At 41.6% G+C, this 25,723-nt stretch overlaps 1 protein-coding gene across 2 annotated transcripts in view; it reads left to right on the top strand.

Annotated features, from left to right (window-relative positions):
* Window positions 1-25,723, top strand: part of RBMS3 (RNA binding motif single stranded interacting protein 3) — a gene marked incomplete at its 3' end in the record, with an annotated part of 551,834 nt that overhangs the window by 223,037 nt on the left and 303,074 nt on the right. For both annotated transcript variants that reach the window (XM_084619481.1, XM_084619480.1), the window contains exon 5: window positions 6,896-6,987. In XM_084619481.1, the coding sequence (XP_084475607.1) occupies window positions 6,896-6,987 (92 nt within the window). The remainder of the gene's footprint in view (window positions 1-6,895; window positions 6,988-25,723) is intronic.

Here is a 25,723-nt window from a genome sequence, read left to right as displayed (position 1 = left end):
ACATTAGAGGGGGGGGACACCGGGTTCCAATCTCTGTTCCAGCGGCTAGTGGAGCCATTTCACAAGGAAAGATTGAAAGAGACTCACCTAGATTACCTAACAGTCTCATGTTTGGGGCACTCACCTGCAGTGTGGGAGACCTAACATAAATCCCTGTTCAAAATCAGGCAGAGTGGAGACTTAGGAACCTGGGCCTCCCACATCTCAGGTGAGTGTTCTAACCATGGGGCTATGTGTAGAAGGAGGGAGACACCAGCACCAACTCCACCTTCTCATCCTCCTGGTTTTGTGAATGGCATCTAAGTCACCTTGTGAATCTAGCCCACCACCTAGATTTTGGGGGTATGAAACTGTTTGGGGAATCCATGTCAAATTCACAAATACTTTTGGTTGACCCAAAACTGCATTTTTCGTTGAATAAACTATTTGAATTTTTTTTTACAGCTGTAATGTATACATATGTGATGGTGATATATATATCCACGTGATAAGTTACAGATCCATGTCTAAAATACATTTTAGAACATGGCTTCCCAATTTTTTATGCAACTTTGACTCCTCCCCTTCCCCATGCCTGTGTCCCCATTCATCATGTCACATACCCCTCTACTGGGAGAGCGTTTCACTTTCCAAACCTTCAAGCAACTTCAAAAAGTCATTTAAGGAAAAAAATCAATCTGTCAGAGATCTGTCCTTCTTTCCCCCAAATATAGAAGTTTCATCTCAAAATTACACCTACTGAAGGCCCAAGATGAGCAATGTATTCAGTCATGTCAATTCTAGGTTTAAGGTATGATATTTCACAATTCTAGAGGGACAGAAACAGAATTTTTGAGCTTGATCCCATTGAAAATCCAATATTTTATGCTTTCTAATGGGAACTAGTAGATATAAAACTGCCATGCTTCTCCGGTCTGCTATCTTGGGTCTTTCCAAATACTAATATGGGGGAATTGTCACAGTTTCACATAAAATAATTTGTTTTTACCTTTTCGTTAAAAACAAACAACGCCTAGAAATTTCAAATAGAAACAACTATGTTAAAAGAATGTTATTAAGGTTGTAAAGCCAAGCACTTAAAAGTTAGGAAATCTAGAATTACTATTACCCTTTTATTTTACCTTTTTTCTGCCCTCTTGTGTATATTCATTACGATACAGTTTTTAAGTTAATAATATTTTTATAGATCCCCTGCCTCGTTCAGTGCAAAGGATGTATAGACCAGGGGGCAGAACGACAATTATGTGGGCAACTATAAAACTGTCATTGCCTAACTTTGCAACCTAAATCACCTTTTTTTTCCATGTCAGGGTTTTGTGGGAGTTTTGGCATTGACTTCAGTGAGGCCAGCATTTCAGCCATGAATGTAAAGGGTGGAAAGTCAGGAAATGAAAGAGTTAAGTTTTTTCATAGTAACCTTAGTACAGACATTTTGCACATCTTCTATTTTATGGAGTACACAGAACAACAAATATTAGTAGTCAGGTACACAGTTTTAGTTTCCATTACATAGGTGCAATGTGGATGAATTAGCATTATTTTGAGAACCTTCGCTTGGTCATTTCCTTAGTTTTTAAGCTTTCAATTTGTGACTTTAATGTTACATTGACATACGGTTTTGTATTTTTGTTTTGTTTGTTAACCACCCCCCTTGGATTTTATTAATGATTTTTGAAAAAAACATAAAAGAAAAATCCAGACCTATTAGGCTTGAAGAGCTTATAACTTTCATGGAAAACAGGCTCCCTTCTGCAGAAACACAGTAAAGTTGTAGCTAACCCTTAAGCGGGAGGGAGTAAGGAGCACCTCCCCTTTGCCTGACCTACACAAGACCTGTCCTGAATTGTAGCCTGTTCTGTTCCTGAGAGCATCTCACTGAAAAAGGTAGTGGGAGGGGCCAGTGCTACATCCCCATGTATGCAGCAGACATGAGCATTCAAATTGGGAAGAGAAAACTGCACGTTTTAAAGGTCTGTGGTGCAGTATTCTTCTACCCCCTGAAGTAGAAATCTCCCTGATGCTCCCTCCGCAGCAGTGCAGCTCTGTATCTGTTTCTTTGCAAAATGAAACACTTGTCCTGTGGCCTCTTTGTCTAGGCCATTCGACTCTCTCCCCCACCCTGCCTCCCTCCTCCCCCAGCAGGAGATTAGCTAAATACTATAGTTTATCCCAGGGATTTCAAACGGACTCTGAGTCTGCAACGCAACCTGCCCATGAAGAAATGCTTCCGTGCTGAAAAACTATTACATAGACCTTTGCTGTGATGCGTATTTGGGAACTGATCTTGTAGAGTGCTCACCATTCTCTACTCCCATTGGGCCCTTAGAACTACAATTAGTAACATAGCTCCCAGCATTAGCAAAAATACTGCTATAACACACCAAACAGAGATTTTTAAATGCAAGTGTAACACCAACAGACCCCGGTCGTAGGTGGGTGGGATCGAATCTGCGGCCTCTGGAGTTCAGTGCATGAGCCTCTACCACATGAGCTGAAAGTCAACTGCCTGTTAGCTAAGGCTGTAGAGCAGACTCATTTTATGTCTCTCACTTTAAGTGGTCTTGGTGCCACTAGATGGGACAGAACACCACACCCAGAAGGTGTATGGGTTACACAAGTAGGTCTACTCTCATAGCAGCGTATGTGCAAAAATCCCAAGAGACTTAATGGGAACTGTTTTTGTGCACCAATGTGAGAATACTTGTATTTGGTTCCCACTTGTGAGTTAATTGTGGGTAGTCTCTTGTAATATTTAGAATTATGTCTAGCTACCTGATTTGTGGGTGCAATCCATAGTTTACATACAAGAGATATAAAATATACCTGCAATGTTTTAAAAGCACAAGGTATTTGTAGGCACAAAATGTAGCCCATTTCCTAAAACCAGAACCTAAATATTAATGGTGCAGTATTTGAAGAGGTTGTTATTTAGAAATGGTTTTGGAAACAGCAATTGAAAATCCCCAGGCATCCCATCTGTGTTTAAAGCAACAATAATAACAAAACTTTAAATTAGCATAGGAGATTTAAGGCATTTCAGGAAAACATTGATTAAATCTGCCAATGAAATGAATGTGTTTGGCGAGTGACCTAATTAGTGTATATTTGGTTCTTTTTCACTGCACTGCTTACCACTAATTGCTGTTCTGGTGGTCTTCTTCTGACAAGTAAGAAAAACAAGGATGAGGGATTTGTTGAGGAAACAGTGACATTCACTTTTAATTCATTTGAACCTGCTGCCAAGCTTAATTATGGAACTGAAAAACTGAGACCAGGGATCCCCAGCTGTTTAGGTTATAGGAGACATAGGTGTTAAGTGTCTGACTGTGTGTTCAGGTAGCGCTTACTGAAGCAACCCATAAACTTATGCTTGCTGATGCTTAGCTGTTTCGTCCCCCCATAGGTACAGGCTCACCATTTGTATTCCTTAAACTTAATTATTTCGCTTTGATGGCATCAAGCCAAATAAAATTACAGTCGTTTTATTTCTCAGAGGAAAGGATTGGCAATGATTATGGATAGTCTCGTCTTGTTGTTTGTGATTGCATTTACGTGCTAGAAGTATGTGTCAGTCTATAAAACCAGGAGCCCACCACTTTAGTTCTAGTGTTGGAGGGCCAAAATCACCCTGGTGTAACTATACTGAAGTCAAAGGACTTACAGGGATGAATTTGGTCCTTCGCCTTTAAGGGAACTTTTCAGTAGGTGGTTTGTTTTTTAATTTAGAGTATGTTAAAAACAAAAAGGAATGAGATTAAAAAAAATCAGTGACAATAGAATTGCTGTGTTTGTTGTGTGGTTGTTTCATATTTATATGACAGTAGTAGCTAGGAGTCCTAATTAATCATTGGAGCCCCATTTTACTAGGTGCTGAATAACATAGGAATAAATAGAGAGCTGACAGTCCAAGTTTATGACTAGGAGCAAAAAGGTAAAGAATGGAATGTGAGGGTAGGAGAGGAAGGGGGTTTCTTTAAGATATAGACAGTCACTTTACTTTTTTCCTGCATGACACTAGAAAATGAAACTCTGATTACATTTATAAACAAAAGTGAAATAGACCAGCATAGTAACTGAGGCCTGGTCTACACCTAAAATTCACACCCTGAGAGATGTAGTTAGGCCAATCTAAGCCCCAGTATAGGCACCACATAGGTCAATATCCATCGATATAGCTACTGCCTCTTGAGGGAGTGGATTTACTACAGTGATGGAAAAACCCCTTCTGTCACTGCAGCAAATGTCTACTCTACGGCGCTCCAGCGGCAAAGCCACAGCACTGTAGCTGGGCTGCTGTAGTGCTTGTAATGTAGACATACCCTACATTTTAACAGCCAACATAAGTGGTGAGAAGGACATTAACATGTCTGCTGTTATGCTGCATAGTATTGCAAACTCTTGTAAGGATGGTTGAATGCTGAAGCAGCCTGTGAACATGGCTTGTAGGTGCTCTTTGGGTTGCTTTCCAGCCTTGCAGTGATTTTGCCCTGATGTTCTGTGCGGGGTGGAGGGATTTTGAGAGGTGAAGATAAGAGGAGGATTTGGAATGAGAATTAACTGGAGGGAAGGAACAATAACAACTTCATAATTATACTAACATCATTAATGAAAGTATATGTAATGAACAACTGGCTCTGGCCAAAGGCATACGTTTTTGCCTCATTGACTTTAATGGGAGGATAGAGTTCTATAACCACTCTCAGGTATTTTGTGGCCATTAGAATAAGTGTATAGAAGCTCTGTTCACACAATTAAACCTAGTGGACTGACTTCAGTCTTTATTTATTGATTGACTACATTACATATACCTGCTATCTGTAGTGTGTTCTGTCAAAACATCCCAAACCTAGAGATGCTAATATAAATTTACTGGTAGAACTAAATCATATACAGACACACTTTTCTATATAACATTGTGCAGAAAGTCTTATTAAAAATCACTTACCTTGCACGTATGAATCCTGCAATATAAACCTACTGTAAATCTCCAGTTCTGCCAATGCCATGCCCAGTTTTTACAGTGTCAACATCTAAAAGATAGTTTTAGTATTTCCCCCCTGCACAAAGACATGAACATATCGAGATAGAGAGCAAGAATCAATCTTCTAGCAATAACAAGTACTCCACCTCCTAAAAATAGGTTGGTTCCCATACTCATTCCAGGCCATCCCAATACCCAAACTGTCTAAGCTTTCATGGTGGTATCTGGCTTCTTGGTGGGCTTCAGGGTCCATTGGCAGCTTTAGAGTCAAGTCAGGGTGACTTGTATTGTGAGACTGTGAAGTTACATCTGTTCTTGTCTCCTCCCAGGAACCATTCTCCTTTTCCTCTCCTTGACTTTGAGTATGTGCACTTGTATCACCCCATGAACAAAGGCTTTGTGGAAATCCAAGGAAGACCCCTGTGTCTTCATGTAGCAGGCTTTCTTAGTGAGTTAGTAATACAAACTCCACAGCTACTTTGCAGAGCATTTTTGAGAGCACTGTGAAGCGCGCTGCTGTGTGTAACAAGTTCATTGCAGCATAACATGCTGAGTGAGAGGGAAGAGGAACCCGAGGGGAGAAAATTAAATAGTTAATTAAAAACAAAAACGAAAGTGATTCTTTGCCCTTCTTCATGGCGGTGCTGCGGAGCATACTGTCACAATGCACAGTTGGTCCAAAAGCTTCCCTAGATGTGTACTGATGTTCTAAATCAAAAAGAAAAGGTACAAAGATTAGGAAAAAAAACAGAACAGAGAGCTTCAGGAATGGAGGACGTTATTAAAACAATGCCTCAAAATCCTTCTTTAGTTTCTTAGTATATATATTTTTAGTAACTATCTTGGCTGTTTTTGTTTCATTTTAAAGCTTAAAACTTGGCAAATCAGATTTTAGCCTGGGAGAAACTTTGGGTGATAGATTCTTTTTACTAGGACTAACCATTGCCTATAGTGAGGCATGCACATCAAAAGAGTCTTCAGGCCCTTTGGGTGGTGAGGTGTTCACAGTCCTTTTGGAGGATTGGGCTGGAGAAAGGGTCACACATTAACAGGGTAAAGGCTGACCCAAAAGAAATAAAAAAACCTGATACACCAGGAAAGCAACATATTTGTGCTGCCTACTGTATTGTGCTTATTGACCTGGTAAATGGAGATGATGGCAGAGGAGCCGTTATGCTATTAACATGCTAGTGCTAATATTATTAAAGTTTACAGACAATTCGGTTTCAGCCTCCAGGGACGTGAGCTATGGTTGCAGACTCTCTCCAAGAAGCACATATCTGTGTTGTAACCTCTTAGCAAGATGTGGGCTGGAATATTTTCAAAGGACTCTAAGGGAGTTAGGAGCCATGGGGCAGATTTTTAAAAGTATTGGGAGCTTTTGTAAATCTCCCAAGGCACCTATATGCACCTCTAGGCACGTCAATATCTGAATGTAAAAGTCTGTAATTCAATAGGAGTTGGATGCTTAACACTCTCTTATGTTTCTTTGAAAATCCCAGCCCTGGTCACCAAAGAAGAAAGGATTGCCAGGGGGGTGGGGGTGGGACAGAGGGGAAGCGAGGGAAGGGTAATAATAGGAAGTGTATTGTACAAACCATCTGACTAATTTGATAAACCAAGCTACTGAAAATAACTGGGCTGTAAAGCAGCCATTTTAAAAGTGAAAGATTATCTCCCCATGTCTAGCCTCGCTGAACTGGGTGCTCAGAGAGCTCCCTGAAGCAGTCCTTGATAGAGAACTAGCCATTTCTTTAAGTACCGTTGATTTAAGGGAAGTGAAGATGAAAGGAATACAGACGTGGCGGCTGCTGAGTGTCAGGAGAGCAGTCGGTTAGAAGAACCTGAGAAGAGTTTGACAAAAAATGGGAGGTTGTTTATAGCTATTAACAAAGACTTCTGTATTTTTTTTAGGCTATGGTTTTGTAGATTTTGACAGTCCAGCAGCAGCACAGAAAGCAGTAGCATCTCTTAAAGCAAATGGCGTTCAGGCCCAGATGGCAAAGGTAAGAGCAAGTTTTTTGTTTCTACTTTCCTTCCCTGTGTTGTGATGGTGTTATTCAGTCTGTGTAGTGAAAATTCTGAAGGCTTTCTTTCTTTCTTTCTTTCTTTCTTTCTTTCTTTCTTTCTTTCTTTCTTTCTTTCTTTCTTTCTTTCTTTCTTTCTTTCTTTCTTTCTTTCTTTCTCGCATCTGGCAGGAATCTGGCTTATTTATTTCAATGCTTATTTGTCTCTTGGCCCCATTGGCTTATTTGTCTGTTGGCTCATGGTGTTCTTGAGAACTGTGTTCTGTATGGAAGTTATTTTGTGATGTTCTATATAGTCTGTTGCATTCCCTTAAGAACTTTATAAGCAAACAGAGTTTGAGTTCTATAGCAATCAGGAAGATGCCTTAATCTGTGGTGCACTGGGTAATTGCCTATTAATGTGCCTTGGAATACTCTTCATTTAATAGCCTAGTGAGTCTGTTTGGAGGAGTGAAATGACTGAATTTAATGAAAGTTTGTTGCAGCTGTATTTCTTTAAAGAAGTCTGTCCACCTGGTTCAGTTCCACTGACATAATTTTATAATGATTGTATCTGGAGGTCACTGGATTATGTTTTTCAGAGGTTTTGTGAGATTCACTTTAGAAATCTCCCAGCAATTTGCTTGCGTTAAGACCAAATTAGATGGGAACATGCAATTGGATGAAATACCGCCTTTGGTGAATTGTCCTACATCAGCATGAAGGGGGGTTGTTGCGGGGAATTTGTGGTTTAGCCATTCTGTATGTGTAATAATTTAATAATAATAATAGTAAATGCACTAGTTTGCTAGTCTCCTCAATGCACCTAACCCATTATTCCTACTCTTCCTTATTACTGCTGGTCCACCATTCCCGATTAGTTGTCTCATCTACCATGAAGGTGGCTCGCAGAATCCTAAAAAATTAATCTCCACCTGTAAATTTGAATATTCCCCTTAAGGAATTCTGGTGGATTAAAACTAGGGTTGCCACCTTTCTAATTGCAGGTAATCAGGCCCCCAGTCCTCTACCCATTGCCCTGCCTCTTCTGCAATGCCCCGCCCCTTCTCTGCCTCCTTCCTCAATGCCATGCCCCTACCTCACCCCCCTCGGTTGCTCCTCTGGCCCCCTACCTCTGTCACTTACTGGATTGTGTCCACCTCCCTCCCATCCCCCCCCCACAACCATTGTGCCTTAAAATAACTGTTGTAAGCTTCCTTGTTGTCCTCTTTAATAGAGTCCCACAATGCAAATTACACAGTTTTATTGGCTCTTAGGTTTTACTGACGTATTGTAATAAAAATATTTGCTTCAAATAGGGAAAAATGGCAAAATGAGGCATCTGAATGCGTACTGCGGATCCTGGGATTTTATTTCCCTGATACACTGTGTTTCCTTGTTAAAATATAGGAAATCTGAGACATTTGTTGACCTCTGAAAAAGAAACCAAAGGCAGGAGATATGTTCTGTGGTAAAGGTTGATCCTGAATAGCTGTTTCTGGGGGATAATCCATAATGTATATGTATCTGGTGATTTGAGGCAGTAGCAATCAAGTTCCATAACGAGGAGCAATAGCAGAATTCTTGTGCTGGAAAATAGCAAAGGGGGAGGCATTCTTAAAATGCAGATGCTCATGTCAGTGCTGTACAATATTAAATTTCTTTAGACTATGTTGCAAAGCCAAGGGATTTGAGGTGGCAGCATTGCACCAAAGGCCGAGATTTGTACTCTGGAATATCTGTGGCTGGAGTGGTGTTTTTCTCTTTCCTGGTTTTGTGAAGACTGCTACATACCTTTTTGCGTGTATTGGGCTTATTGTATTTTTAATAGTTAGCCAAGGTGCCTAGAGTCCTGGAATAGTCTTTTTAAATATTTTGTGTAAGTCAAAGTCAATATACAGCGGAATGTTTCTCCCACTAGAAAAAAATCAGCATATTTAGAAAACTGGGGTTCAAAGGAAAGTCAGCTGACTTCATACAAAATAGTACATCATACAATAGAACCTCAAAGTTACGAACACCAGAGTTACAAAATGACCAGCCAACCATACACCTCGTTTGGAACCAGAAGTACGGAATCAGGCAGCAGCAGAGACCAAAAAAAAAAGGAGCAAATACAGTACAGTACTGTGTTAAATGTAAATACTAAAAAAATGGAGGGAAAGTTTAAAAAAAAAAAGATTTGATGAGGTAAGGAAACTGTTTCTGTGCTTGTTTCAGTTAAATTAAGATGGTTAAAGCAGCATTTTTCTTCTGCATAGTAAAGTTGCGAAGCTGTGTTAAGTCAGTGTTCAATTGTAAACTTTTGAAAGAACCACCGTAACGTTTTGTTCAGAGTTCCGGACATTTCAGAGTTACGAACCACCTCCGTTCCCGAGGTGTTCGTAACTCTGAGGTTCCACTGTATTACTGAAAAATCAGCAGCCTGGGAAAGGAAACCTGCCTGGAGAAGCATGCGAGGGCTTACAGAGGTTGGAAGCCAATTTGCATGACAGACTGTGAAAGAGAATATTATCTGCCCATCTTTGGGACAGGAAGAAGTTGGAACAAAGATGCAAGAGAAGAATGTAACCTCCAGTAATGGAGACTGGAAGGCAGGAAGCCTGGCTTTGACCTTCAGCGAACAGTGGACATTGACCCCCAAATGATACCAAAATAAATAAATAAAATGTCAAAGAAATTATCAAAACCTTTTGTGTGCGATATTTATTCATCCGTATGCCAAATGCAGTATAGAAGTGGGGTGAAACTCGCCCCTATGGAGAGGGCCAGCACCTGGCTGCTCCACCACTTAGGTCCTATCTACTCCCTATTTTGAAGGCGTAAATGGGACTTAAGTAAGGAGTGCCTATGCTGTCCCTCTATAGGGGTGAATTTCGCTCACAGTGAATAAACGTACATTGAAACTTCGAGTATCGCACATATTATTTATCTCCTACTGGAGATAAATCTGACTCAGTGTCAAGACTGTGAAAGAAGTTCTCTATAGTTTTTCTGAGGGAAATCCAGAAAAATCTTATTTGGAAAACAAAATGCAGTTTCCTGGGGATTGAGTCATCTGTATCAGTTCAGTCAAATATGACAATTATTCATCCTATTGATGTATAAACAGAGCCACCTCCCTGGTTTTGACCATTAGTTTGCTATGACTTCTAGCATTTGGATGCCTCTTTGGCTGATTTTGTTTCACTGAAACATGTCAAACACTAATTAATTGATGTTTAGTGTTCTCTCACTATTGGAAAACGTGTTCTGTCAAGACTAACGCAGTAAGGCGCCTTTTCTACATTATGTTTCTAATGAAGGAATTAATGTTGTTAAACCTGTTTTTACTTCTAAGTTGTGTTCTCTCTTGGTAAAATCCACCCTGTTGTAGAGGGGTCAGGCAGGGGCACTCTACACAGCCTCTGTGCTATGGAGGGGATTGCACTAAGAAAGGGGCCAATATTGTATCCACTGGATTTCATCTGGAAGCACAGTGCTGCAGTCCAGTGAAACATAGAAATCCTCCAAAGAGCATAGGATGGACTTCTTCTTTATCAAGGGTCCGGTCCGGAATATTAAGTACATTTGCCAAGTAAACATCTTTTACTAATGCTGCTACACCTAGTACAATGATGTAGTTTTTTTCATACTTAATTGGAGAAGTATTTTTTCTCCTCTGTTTTCCTTTATGTACATTTTGTACATTTAAAAAAAATCCATGTTTGCTCTCAGTGCATACTGTAACGGGTTTGGTCACAGACCCACCCTTGGGACTGTCACCTGATGTGCTGAGATTAACTCTGAGCTTGTTTTCCCTGCCAGCTTGGGACTCCAGAACCCTGTCTTGTTGAGCCAGACATGCTAGCCTGCTGCAACACAGACCCAGGGTCTAGGCCATGCCCCCAAAGCTGCAGGCTTTAAGTGAAAACAGCTCTGCAGGTTTCCTGCCTCTTGCACCCAGACACCCAGCTCCGAATGGGATCCAAACCCCAAATAAATCTGTTTTACTCTGTATAAAGCTTATAAACTCATAAATTGTCTGCCCTCTATAACACTGATAAAGAGATATGCACAGCTGTTTGCTCCCCCAGGTATTAATCACTTATTCTGGGTCCATTAATAAACAAAAGTGATTTTATTAAGTATAAAAAGTAGGATTTAAGTGGTTTCAAGTAATAACAGACAGAACAAAGTAAGTCACCAAAGGAAAATAAAGCAAAAACACGCAAGTCTAAGCCTAATATATTAAGGAACAGATTACAGGTAATATCACACCCTAGTTCTAATAAGCTTCTTTCACAGACTAGACTCCTTTCTAGTCTGGGCCCAATCATTTCCCCTGGTACAGTCCTTGTTAGTTCTAGCAGACACCTTAGGTGGAAAGCAGGAGCTTTCTCATGACTGGCAGCCCTCTCTGTCCTGCTCCACCCCCTTTTATAGCTTTGGCACATGGCAGGAATCTTTTGTGTTTCTAGGTTCCCACACCTCCTTCTAAATGGAAAAATACCATATGTAAGATCGATTTCATTATCAGGTGACATGGTCACATGTCCCTGTGAGACCTCATTCCGCATTACCCATGGGCTGGCCCACACGTACACAGGAAGGCTTGTAGGAAAATAAACCATTTACAACCAATTGTCCTAGTCAGTGGGAGCCATCAAGATTCTAAACCACCATTAATGGTCCACATTTTGCATAATTACACTAGGACCTCAGAGTTATATTTCATATTTCTAGCTTCAGATACAAGCATGGTACATGCATACAAATAGGATGAACAAACTGAGTAGATGATAAGCTTTGTAATGATACCTTACAAGAGACATTTTGCATAAAGCATATTTCAGTTACATCATATTCACATTCATAAGCATATTTTCAGAAAGCATATGAAGTGCAACATCACACATAAATATCAACAAATATACAGTAGTTGAAGAAATGCTTAGAGAGTGGCCTATGTGCCTGGAACATATAAAACCAAGGAACATGCTATGAGAAGTCTAGTGAAATGATTCTCAAACTGAAATCATGATTGAGACTCCAATACCGTATAGAACCTACATTCTGTTCATTTCTTCTGAAGCACCTGACATTGGCCACTGTCGGAATACCAGACCGTGGGCTAGATGGACCATTGGTCTGACTCAGCATGGCCGTTCTTATGTACACAGACAGATACTTATACATGCATAGAGTTGGTGGAATTCCATTGCAGTTGTAAGAGAGGATTGGCACCTGGATCTATACCTACACCAAAAATCAGCCAAAGGGATAACTCTCTTTGGAATTAGCAAAGTTTTAAAATATTGTTTTTTGAGAGATTCAATCTGCCTCTCTCTGTAGGATAGGATGATTATTACCACTACATAAATCTAATAATCATGTTTAATCTAATAAAGTAAACTAGCCATTAATTTGCACATCAGTAACAGTGCTAAATAGACCTCTCCATCTGCAGAGATGTCAAGAAACTTTCATAGTGTGACAGGGAAATTTCAAAAGATGAGAGGACTTACCTTCATGATATCACTCCCTTCCCACAATTCTGCAGAAGCTGGAGATGTTGAGGCCAGGGTATTACCACTGTCGGCACTGCGAGAGATGTAGGAGCTTGGCTTGCCCAACTGGAGGGCACCATGTAGAGACGAGAGCCTGCGTGGAGATTCAGAGCCTTTGCAGATCTGTTGGTTTCAGGGATTGACCAAACTCTCCCAAGGGACCAGGAAAAATGAAATTCTGCAAAGAAAATCTTACAGAATTTCTGTGTCTTGTGGGGGGTTACAGTATGTGTTCCTGGTCCGGATGTGGATCGGACACCAATTAAGTCTATTAGCTGACTTCCTTCCTATAGCTCTCCTCTTCTTTTGTGAATTCATCTTTCTGTCATTTCTCTTTCTAATCTGACATGCACCTGCTCTGAAGCAGCATTATCTCTGTGCACTATGTGCTGTGATATATATATATACTCATCTCTACATTTGTACGTAGCTAAAGCTTTTTAATTCTCTGTTTTATTGTGTAAAAAGTTTAATAGACCTATTATACCGTTGTTTCTTTTTAAATGTAGCATAGCACATGAATGGACCATCTGATATTCAGAATCCAACAAGTGGTTGCTTCATTTTATTAGGTTTCAGAGTAACAGCCGTGTTAGTCTGTATTCGCAAAAAGAAAAGGAGTACTTGTGGCACCTTAGAGACTAACCAATTTATTTGAGCATAAGCTTTCGTGAGCTAGAGCTCACTTCATCGGATGCATACTGTGGAAAGTATAGAAGATCTTTTTATACACACAAAGCATGAAAAAATGGGTGTTTACCACTACAAAAGGTTTTCTCTCCCCCCACCCCACTCTCCTGCTGGTAATAGCTTATCTAAAGTGATCACTCTCCTTACAATGTGTATGATAATCAAGGTGGGCCATTTCCAGCACAAATCCAGGGTTTAACAAGAACGTCTAAAGGAAGGAGGGAGGGGGTAGGAAAAAACAAGGGGAAATAGGTTACCTTGCATAATGACTTAGCCACTCCCAGTCTCTATTCAAGCCTAAGGTAATTGTATCCAATTTGCAAATGAATTCCAATTCAATGATTCCGATGAAGTGAGCTCTAGCTCACGAAAGCTTATGCTCAGATAAATTGGTTAGTCTCTAGAGTGCCACAAGTACTCCTTTTCTTTCATTTTATTAATGATTGAAATTTCTAGCCAAACAAACTCCTGCACATTGGTTCTCTTCATATTTGGAAAATATTTGAATATCAGCTATGTTGACTGTCAACTTTGCTTCTTTTTCCCGATATCAAAGCAGGATACTAAGGCTTAAACTTCAATGTCAAGCTTGATTTTAATCCCATTCTTTAATTATCTGAAAAAAAATTTCAAGCAACATCTTCTATAAAGTTAAATATTTGGATTGGCTCCTGCAAAATGATTTTCATCACTTACTGCTAGGGCACTAACCAGTCACTCTCTGAAAACTCCAGTGTGTTCAGCAACATGGAAATAGCTAGGAATTCTGTTGTAATGAAGTTGGCTGCATTCCACAGCATTTCATGAACAACTCCACACATCCATATTCGGGTTGGTTCTCCACCAGTTGCCAAAGAAGTTTCACACTACAGGACGCAAGTGTTCTGCAGTCAGGCAGTTCAATTTATCTTGCAAAAATGTTTACTATCTTACCCAGAACTTATGCACAGTATGTATCCAGCGCTGACCTGAATCAATAACAATTCCCAATTAAATTACAATGAAATATTATAGCTGCATTTCCTGCGAGAGGAAAGTGTGTGGTTCAGATTTATAAATTGAAGGGCTTGGGCTCTCCCTCCCATTTGCTGCTTGCTTTCTCATACTGACTCTACCAGGGCACAGCGTTCTTCAGCAACCATGAGCCCTGCTGTGGTGTCTTACCATTCAGTTGTTAGTACTCCCAGAGATTCAATCCTTTATCCTCTTCCCCATTTCCTTGTGTCCTGGGTTCGCATTAAACTGACCTTTCCTAGGCTAATGAGAAATCATAGCACTGATTCTTCTCCAAGACAGACACCACAGCCGGTCCTTAAGGACTGCTATTGAAAATTTTTTTCCATTCATTATTTCAAAGGGAACTATTGAGGAGGATAAGGACATTGCAGGGAAGCAAAATGTTTTCTTTCTCTCTGCCTTCATTACAAAGGATGGTAGGGAGATACTGTACCTACCCCAAAACTTAATGTTTTCTCAAGCTGAGACACTGTCAGAGGCTCAAATGAGGGAGATTCTGGAACAAATTGCTACCTTAAATATCAGCAAGTTACCAGGATCAGATGAGTTACCTACATTTCCTCTAGGAAATTAAGAATGAAGTAGTTGAGCCACCTTATTAAAAGCACCTGCTGTAATAGATATGGGACAACAGGGATACTGGATTACAGCAGAAGGATGACTGGTCTAGTCTGGAATGTTTTAGGTTCTTATCTGAGAGCTGTTGAGTAGCCAGTGTGAAATGAATTTGTGATCTTGTTCCTGTTCAGGGAGGAACCAGCCAGCTCAGTAAACATTAATTGGAACTGTTCTTGACAGTAGAGTAGAAGAAATTAATTGATATGGAGATCAAAATGCTCTCTCACCCTTTGAGGTGTTTCTCCCACAAGCGCTCAGAGTAACATGGAGGGAAGCTTGTATTACCATTGCTTATGTTGTACCTGGATAGTGGATAATTTATGATGGGATTTTCAAAAGCACTTAGCATTGGCCTACATCTGTTCTCACAGAAGTGAATGGGAGTTTCACCATTGCCTAATGGGAATAGAATTGGGTTAATGGTGTGTCTTTGAGAATCCCGTCTTTAATCTCCAGGAATCTCAGTTCAACACTTTTCCAACTACTAAATTCACTTAAAAAACACCCCAACCTTACAGCACATACAACAGTTTTCCAACTTGTAATGTTCAGCCTCTTGCTATCACTTCAAACACATTTTCCCACAGTCCTCTGTTTTTGATGTAAAGTGTTTAACTTGGTTTCTAGATTGACTTGATTTTTTCCATAATGTAACTTTGTCTAAGATTAAAACATTCCTCTGCTTTAGAAGATTGCAGTATAAGTGCTCAGTAAATATATCCCCCTCAACACTTTTCACCTGTGAATAGATAGCTCTTTGCAGAACAGATGCAGATTAGTGAAAGGTTTAGCTTACTACTGTTGCTGTGGCATGAAGTACATTTATGGGTTGGTTTATGTGTTCTGAACTTCAGCCAAACAGATTGGCACATTTTTCATAAATACACACTGTGCCTGATGCTCCTCCCACTTACACAAGTTTAGATCTGGGCTAACACTACTGAAATCAGTGGAGTTTCAGCAGTTTGAATCAGGCTCCCTGTCTTTAACACTCACAGATCTATGTATCTTGGAAATTTTTATGCACTCTTTGCAAACCCTTTACATTTGAAAACAGGAAATCTGAGTGCAGTAAATGAGTTAAACACGGGAGTCTGATTCCTTTTTTCCTCCATACTCAGGAAACTCCAAACGCCCTATGCAGGAGTTATCCAACCACAAATATGCAGCTTGGGAATTTGTTGCTCAAATGGAGAGAACTCTGTCGTAGATTCAGCAAGCAGACCTTACTCACCCCAGAAAACCAGGAATACCAAAAGAAAACTGCAAAAACGTGGTTTTGAAAAAAAAATTATTTTGGTGTGCAAGTGATAGGAAGCGTTTTCTTTAGTGCTATGTTGTTTTAGCACTTTAGTGGGGGCACTGATTGTGTTCTTGTGTAGCTCAGCACAAGGGTGATGCTTCTGTAAGGGGAGAAAAAATCAGTCTATATAGCACGTTTGCTCAGTGTAATTTATGGCAATGACTCCTATGAATACTAGTGGAGGCTATGTGCATGCATTTAGAGGAAGGAATATACCACTTAGCCTGTGTTGGATAAGCAGATATGACAAGTTAATATGATTGATATAAAAACCAGGTTTTGCTTCAGATTTCTTTTCATTTAGAAACGTGGGGCCAGATTCAGATCTCTTGTAAATCTCAGTGGTGTTACTTTTGATTTGGTTTGAGTCCCTAGGGTTGTAGCTCATTAAATCCACACAGGTGTATGCCTTCATGTAGACAGATGCACAAGTGCTCCACACAGACATTCTTCCATGCACGTATGCACCCCACACAAGCCTGCAAATTTTATCTTGACAAATACCCTGCTTTTGTTGTTTCCTTATTTTTAAAAATCCCTCAAACGACGTTTCAGTGGTTTGCCTATGATTTTAATAAGGATAGAATAGATGCAAGTTTGTTCACCAGTGAAATTACCATTGTTTATAATTGAAAAAACCTATATTTTCCCATAGCATACATTTATAAAATTAGACATTCATTGTGATACATGGCAACAAGCTGAGTCAAGATGGAAAATACCGTATATACTCGATCATAACCCAGTTCGTTTATAAGCCGACCTCCCCAAGATGGATAAGTAAAAATGGCAAATTTTTATGACCCATTCATAAGCTGACCCTATAATTCAGGGGTCTTTAGACTTTGGCTCCCGGCCCATCACGATAAGCCACTGGCGGGCTGAGATGTTTACCTTGAGCGTCCGCAGGCACGGAAGTAAACCTAAGTAAACAAAATGTCCTGGCCTGCCAGCGGCTTACCCTGACCGGCCGGGACAGCAAATGGTGAGAAGATTTGGTGGGGGGGGAGAAGCTGGGGGTCAGGGGAGTAACCCCTGTGACCATCCCCTACATGACCTCACCCCTAACCCGGGACCTCCCCAAATGACCCTTCCCCATGTAACTCCTCCCCGCCCCACCCCTAGCCCGGGACCCCCACACTCTCCTCATCCCATCTCACCTTACCTGTGGGGTGGCTAGGGGAGGATGTCTCTGGCCTGGCTGGAGCTGCCGGCAGGCTGGGCGGTATGGCCACAGCCTTCCAGCCCCGGAGCTGCAGCTGCTTCGGAGGCTGCGGAGAGAGCAGCGTGGCCAGAAGCGGAGAGACTCTGGCTCTGCCTCTTCCCTCTGACTTTGCTGGCTATGCTGCCTCTCTTTGCCCCCTTTGTTGGGGGAGAGGAGCTGTGTCCCACCTCTTCCCCTCTCTATACACGTTCATAAGCCGACCCCCTTCTCTGATGCTTCCCTTTTTTATTTAAAAAATTCAGCTTATTAACGTGTATATATGGTAATTATCATTTCAGTCCCTGGCCATTCACTTTGGAGCACTGTATTCACAAAGTAGGTCAACATTCATAATTATAAAGGGCCAAATTGGAATCTCAGTGACATCAGTGTAACTTCACTGAAATGCAAAAGGGTGCACAAGTATAAGTGAGAATAATTTTTAACCAGGTAATATTTAAAAAAAATGTGTGTGTTTACTTATATTTAAGTTTGGGAATGAGTGAGTAATATATAGAAAACATGGCTAAGTCTGTTCCTAATATGGGAACGTGGTCTCCTACTCCCAAACACACACATTCTGTTTTTTTGTCACCACATATACCTTTATTCCTCAAAAAGAAAAGGAGTACTTGCGGCACCTTAGAGACTAACCAATTTATTTGAGCATAAGCTTTCGTGAGCTACAGCTCACTTCATCGGATGCATTCAGTGGAAAATACAGTGGGGTGATTTATATACACAGAGAACATGAAACAATGGGTGTTACCATACACACTGCAACAAGAGTGATCAGGTAAGGTGAGCTATTACAGCGGGCGGGTGGGGGGGAATTTTTATAGTGATAATCAAGATGGGCCATTTGCAGCAGTTGACAAGAACGTCTGAGGAACAGCGCGGGGGAGGAGGGGAATAAACATGGGGAAGTAGTTTTACTTTGTGTAATGACCCATCCACTCCCAGTCTTAATTCAAGCCTAAGTTAATTGTATCCAGTTTGCAAATTAATTCCAATTCAGCAGTCTCACTTTGGAGTCTGTTCTTGAAGTTCTTTTGTTGAAGAATTGCCACTTTTAGGTCTGTAATCGAGTGACCAAAGAGATTGAAGTGTTCTCCAACTGGTTTTTGACTGTTATAATTCTTGACGTCTGATCTGTGTCCATTTATTCTTTTAAGTAGAGACTGTCCAGTTTGGCCAACGTACATGGCAGAGGGGCATTGCTGGCACATGATGGCATATATCACACTGGTAGATATGCAGGTGAACGAGCCTCTGATAGAGTGGCTAACACGGCTGCTACTCCAAAACCTGTCATGCATTACAATTTACATACCACACAGACTATGCTGACAGATTGTGCCACACACGCTCAAAGAAACTGCGGAACCACCTGATCAACATCCTCTACAGCAAACAGGGAAAGATTAAGAATGAGCTCTCAAAACTGGATACTCTCATAAAAAACCAACCTTCAACACAAACTTCCTCGTGGCTGGACTTTACAAAAACTAGACAAGCCATTTACAACACACACTTTGCTTCTCTACAAAAGAAAAAGGACACTAAACAATCTAAACTACTACATGCCACAAGGGGCCACAACAGTGGTTCCCTTAACCCACCCAGCAATATTGTTAATCTATCCAACTATACTCTTAGCCCAGCAGCAGAATCTGTTCTATCTTGGGGCCTCTCCTTCTGCCCCTCCACCCCCACGAGCATGATACAGTTCTCTGGTGACCTAGAATCCTATTTTCGACGTCTCCGACTCAAGGAATATTTCCAACACACCTCTGAACAACATACTAACCCACAGAGACCTTCCTACCAAGGCTACAAAAAGAAGGATTCTGGGTGGACTCCTCCTGAAGGTTGAAACAACAGACTGGACTTCTACATAGAGTGCTTCCGCCAACGTGCACGGGGTGAAATTGTGGAAAAGCAGCATCACCTGCCCCATAACCTCAGCCGTGCAGAACACAATGCCATCCACAGCCTCAGAAATAACTCTGACATCATAATCAAAAAGGCTGACAAAGGAGGTGCTGTGGTCATCATGAATAGGTCGGAATATGAACAAGAGGCTGCTAGGCAGCTCTCCAACACCACTTTCTACAAGCCATTACCCTCTGATCCCACTGAGGGTTACCAAAAGAAACTACACCATTTGCTCAAGAAACTCCCTGAAAAAGCACAAGAACAAATCTGCACAGACACACCCCTGGAACTCTGACCAGGGGTATTCTTTCTGCTACCCAAGATCCATAAACCTGGAAATCCTGGACGCCCCATAATCTCAGGCATTGGCACCCTGACAACAGGATTGTCTGGCTATGTAGACTCCCTCCTCAGGCCCTATGCTACCAGCACTCCCAGCTATCTTCGAGACACCACTGACTTCCTGAGGAAACTACAATCCATCGGTGATCTTCCTGAAAACACCATCCTGGCCACTATGGATGTAGAATCCCTCTACACCAACATTCCACACAAAGATAGACTATAATTCGTCACGAACAGTATCCCTGACAATGTCACGACAAACCTGGGGGCTGAACTTTGTGACTTTGTCCTCATCCATAACTATTTCATATTTGAGGACAATGTATACCTTCAAATCAGCGGCACTGCAATGGGTACCCGCATGGCCCCACAGTATGCCAACATTTTTATGGCTAACTTAGAACAACGCTTCCTCAGCTCTCGTCCCCTAATGCCCCTACTCTACTTGCGCTACATTGATGACATCTTCATCATCTGGACCCATGGAAAAGAAGCCCTTGAGGAATTCCACCATGATTTCAACAATTTCCATCCCACCATCAACCTCAGCCTGGACCAGTCCACACAAGAGATCCACTTCCTGGACACTACGGTGCTAATAAGTGATGGTCACATAAACACCACCCTATATCGGAAACTTACTGACCGCTGTGCCTACCTACATGCCTCCAACTTTCATCCAGACCACACCACGCGATCCATTGTCTACAGCCAAGCTCTACGATACAACCGCATTTGCTCCAACCTCTCAGACAGAGACAAACACCTACAAGATCTCTATCAGGCGTTCTCACAACTACAATACCCACCTGCTGAAGTGAAGAAACAGATTGACAGAGCCAGAAGAGTACCCAGAAGTCACCTACTACAGGACAGGCCTAACAAAGAAAATAACAGAACGCCACTAGCCATCACCTTCAGCCCCCAACTAAAACCTCTCCAATACATCATCAAGGATCTACAACCTATCCTGAAGGACGACCCATCACTCTCACAGATCTTGGGAGACAGGCCAGTCCTTGCTTACAGACAGCCCCCCAACCTGAAGCAAATACTCACCAGCCACCACACAACAGAACCACTAACCCAGGAACCTGTCCTTGCAACAAAGCCCGTTGCCAACTGTGTCCACATATCTATTCAGGGGACACCATCATAGGACCTAATCACATCAGCCACACTATCGGAGGCTCATTCACCTGCACATCCACCAATGTGATATATGCCATCATGTGCCAGCAATGCCCCTCTGCCATGTAGATTGGTCAAACTGGACAGTCTCTACATAAAAGAATAAATGGACACAAATCAGACGTCAAGAATTATAACAGTCAAAAACCAGTCGGAGAACACTTCAATCTCTTTGGTCTCTCGGTTACAGACCTAAAAGTGGCAATTCTTCAACAAAAAACTTCAAAAACAGACTCCAAGGAGAGACCGCTGAATTGGAATTAATTTGCAAACTGGATACAATTAATGTAGACTTGCATAGAGACTGGGAGTGGATGGGTCATTACATAAAGTAAAACTATTTACCCATGTTTATTCCCCTCCTCCCCCCCGCTGTTCCTCAGACGTTCTTGTCAACTGCTGGAAATGGCCCACCTTGATTATCACTAGAAAAGGTGTCGTTCCCACCTCCACCCGCCCCCCCCCCGCGCTCTTCCGCTGGTGATAGCTCACCTTAAGTGATCACTCTCTTGTTACAGTGTGTCTGGTAACACCCATTGTTTCATGTTCTCTACGTATATAAATCTCCCCACTGTATTTTCCACGGAATGCATCCGATGAAGTGAGCTGTAGCTCGCGAAAGCTGATGCTCAAATAAATTGGTTCGTCTCTACGGTGCCCCACGTCCTCCTGTTCTTTTTGCAGATACGGACTAACCCGGCTGCTGCTCTGAAACCGCTATTCTTCGGTTTCCAAACATGGTAGGAGATAGCATAGAGATATAGCAGGTGGAGCCTTTCACTGAGCTTTCTCTCCTTTCACAATGTACCTTCTAAGCTCCCTCCTTCCACTTCCTGTTCCTTGCAGTTATATATCTTCCCAGTTACTGAGCCAGTTGTCTCATTAGCCCGGCAGTCACCACCCACGTGTCAGTAATTTCCGCAACTGAAACTGATTAATTAATGTCGCTCATGCCTGTAGTCTTCACAGTGTTGCAGACGCTTCAGTGATCAGGGTGCTTGGGCGGGTGCCCTTTCGTAGTAAGGCACACCTGTTGTTGTACAAGAAGAGATACAGAAATCTAAATTAACATCTTCTCAGACGTAAGAAGACCAAATTCACAAACAATAAGAAACGATGATTTTACACAGACGCCAGCCAGCAGGTGAATTGTTGAAGTGCCGTAGTAGTATATCATGATTATAACAGTTTTATTAGCAAGTAAAGCGACTACTGGTAGGCATATGTGACAGATATTTTCAAGACTAGAACACAGAAGAAAATCAAACCAAAGACGAGTTTCAGTCATGATTAAGGCATAGCTACTATATGTACATGCCTGGAGCGCCTTGAGTTATATGGCTACATTAAAATCCCAGCTTTCTTTTTGTTTTATCTACGTTTCTAGCTCTCAAGGTTGTGAAGAAAAACTTGAGAAGATGAATTAAATGCAACTGATGCAGCAATGTCTGTCTGAGGGCTTGTCTATACTTAGAAATTCCCTGAAATAGCTATGCTGGAATAATTTCCGTAACAACCCCATGGAGATTCTCCAGTGGATTAAGCTAAATCACAAAAAGGCCCTCTTATTCTGGAATATATCTCCACATCAGGGTTTATACCAGAATAACTATTCCAGAATAATAATTATTCTGGAATAGCTATTTTGATGCATTTCCAAGTCAAGGACTTAATCAGCAGATAGCCTGAAATATTACCTTGGAGAGGAGTAACTGCCTCATACATGTCAATGAGGTGTTCTCTCCAAAACCCACTGCTCTGGAGGCCCTGCCAACAGCGCCCCAGCATAGTGTGTGGCAGGAGGAGAAGAATGTGACGGGCTTGGTCAACCCACCCACCCAAGCAAATATATCCTAAGTACCTGGATAAGTACTGGGGAGCCTCAACTCTACAGCTACCCAGCCTCTTTCTGGTGGGAAAGGACTCCTCCTGGTGTTCCTGTTGCTCTCACGGGGAGGGGGCCCCTGCTGCTACTCCTTGATGCAAATAGGGCCTCATGCTGATGCCCCTATCTCTCCAGGAAGAGAGAGAGGCCCCTTTCCACCCTCATTTAAAGTGGGAGCCAGGTCTGCCATGTGGGGATGGAGATACAGAGGGCCCCATGTCATGGTATACCTAGGTCCCTCCATTTCCTTAATCCAACCATGATTCCAGATTATCCTTTCATCCTAGTCACAATGATCTATGAACTGTAGGTACACACAACAGCTTAATGGGGGCAGTCCACCCCTGAGGTCTTCTACTCACCATGTACCCTGATGACCGTTAAAAAGTCAGCATGTACCAAGCATGACCACACTGTTTTTTCTGAGATACCACAGTTATTTCCTATTCTAAGCATAGGAAATAACTGTGGTAACTCAGAAACTACAGTGTGGTCATGCTTGCTAGACGCTGAGAATTAATGGAAGTCCCTGCTATCCAAACCCATTTCAACATGTTTGAAAACCTGGTGTTTAAATTTGGACACCCCAAAACTAACACCCAGAATTTGTGGCCACTTTTGAAAACATTGGAATGGTTTTTAATTTTAGCCTCATAGGTAGAGATGTAACTTTGCTAAGTAGGGAAGGGGTAATTTTTCAGTAATTATAATTTTCTAATCAGCAATGGTCCAGACACTTAGACATCTGATTTTATCCAGCTGTCAAGAGAAATTGAATGCATGTGAATAAAAACGAGATCATTTCTAATATTTGCATGTAACTTTCTAAAGCCAGAAAATTTTGAAGCAAGGAATCTCCTTTCCAGCTGCCTTGGGATGAAGACATCAGAGTTGGAAAGTCTTAACTGGATTTTATCTACATAAGTGCCATATCTTCTAGGGATTACCATTGACGTCCCTGTTTCATAGCTCCATTTTCCCATGCATTTTAATTGCCAGCACTTATATGTCTGTGATGGCTAGCAGAGGAGAGAGAAGAGACCCTTGACAAGTGTTTTTTTTTTAACCCAAAAAGGTATCTCCCCTGCTATGCTTTCCAAGCAGTTAGTATGAGATGCTGAGTGTCAGTGCAATATCAACATCACTATATATATATATATATGATTACTAGCTTGCAAGCATGATTAAAGGCAAATGTGTATAATACAGAATAGTTTTGGGTGGCAAAACAATTCAACAAATAATAACTAGTTCATAAAGTATGTATTCACCTCGTTTTTTGTCTCAGGTCATCTTTTTGCCTACATACAATGAGTTCCATCAGCAAAATCTTCAATGTGCATATGCAGAATCTAAACCCTGTTGCTGGGAGGATAATACCTCTTCTACACTGGGAGGATATTACCTCCTCTAGCACTGGGCTAGTGACTATTGTTTGTAGACCATTTCAACACACTCAGTCTGCTAACATCAGACACATGGGTTAATCGTAAAGTTTTCAGAAGAGGCCACCAGATCGCCCAATCTGACCTCCTATATCTCACAGGCCACCACCACCACCTAGCATCCACACATTAAACCCAACCACTGAAATTAGATCAAAGTATTATAGCCTGTAGGAGACTAAACTATTCTGTGCTATGGGCAGAGAGCAGGAGGGACTGAGGTGCACCAAAGCCTGAGGCTCATGCAATGACAGGGAATTAAATGAGATATACCCAGCAACTTGCATAGGAAGGAAAAAAACAAAGCTGCTGCCAATCTGACTGGCAAGAAAATTCCTTCCCAACTCCACATATAGTGATCAGTTAGACCTTGAGCATGTGAGCAAGAACCAGCCAGCTAAGTACCTGAGAGAGAGAGAGAATGTTTGGTGACCTCGCTGAGCACTAGCCTACCCCATTCAGTGTCCCATCTCCAGCTGTGGAAATCTCTGATCCTTCAGAGGAAGGAGACAAAAAAATAACCAAATAAGAATATATATGGGGTGACCCTTCCTGACCTGAAGCCCTAAAGCATGAGCTTTTAGGAACGTAAGACATGCACAGAAAGAGACCCCCATGGCTGTGAGCCCTGCTCCTCACCACCCCACGCAACCACATCATACAATCACACTCAAAAGTGTCAGGCTCTCTCTTAAAACTATTTACGTTGTTTTCTTCCACAACTCCTATTGGGAGGCTACTCCAGAACCTTACTCGCCTGATAGCTAGAAACCTTCTTCTAATTTTCAGTCTGAATTATCCGTGGCCAGTTTATACCCATTTGTTATTGTGACAACATTATCCTTTAGATTTAATAGTTCTTCACTCTCCCTGCTGTTTACTCCCCCTAATGTATTAATAGAGAGCAATCATATCTCCTCTCAGCCAAATTTTTAGTCTCCTTTCGTAAGATTAGGCCCTCCATTCCCCTCATCATCCTAGTAGCTATTCTCTGCACCTGTACCAGTTTGAATTCACCTTTCTTAAACATGGGTGACCAGAATTGTACAGAGTATTCTAAATGAGGTTACCAGTGCCTTGTATAATGGCATGAATTACATCTCTGTCTCCCCTTGTACATCATAGGATTGTATATCCTTTTTTTCAGCCCCATCACATTGGTTGTGCATTGTTGTCCTGTGATTGACAAACATTCCCAGGTCTCTCTCTTGCTTTCAAGTTCAACTGATGAGCTCCCAGCTTCCAGCAAAAATTCTTACTGCAAGACCCCTAAATGTATGACCTTGCGCTCTGTACTGTCAACCCATTTCTGTAATTCCAGTCTTCAAGGTCAGATGGTTTTTCCTGTAAAATAATCCCACCCTCCTCTCTATTGACGGTGCCTCCCAATTTAGTATCATCAACAAATTTCATTAGCACATTAGATTAAATAAGATTGGTCCCAAGCCTGAGCCTTGAGGAATTCTGCTACTAACCTCCCTCTAGTCTGATAGTTCACCTTTCAGCACAACCTGTTGCCTTTTCTCCTTTAGGCAGTTCCATACCCACCTT

Source organism: Lepidochelys olivacea, assembly GCF_965140295.1.
Source record: "Lepidochelys olivacea isolate rLepOli2 genome assembly, chromosome: 2".
NCBI classification, from domain to species: Eukaryota; Metazoa; Chordata; order Testudines; family Cheloniidae; genus Lepidochelys; species Lepidochelys olivacea.
The sequence above is the reverse complement of the archived record's forward strand: the minus strand, read 5'-3'. Positions and strand labels throughout refer to the sequence as shown.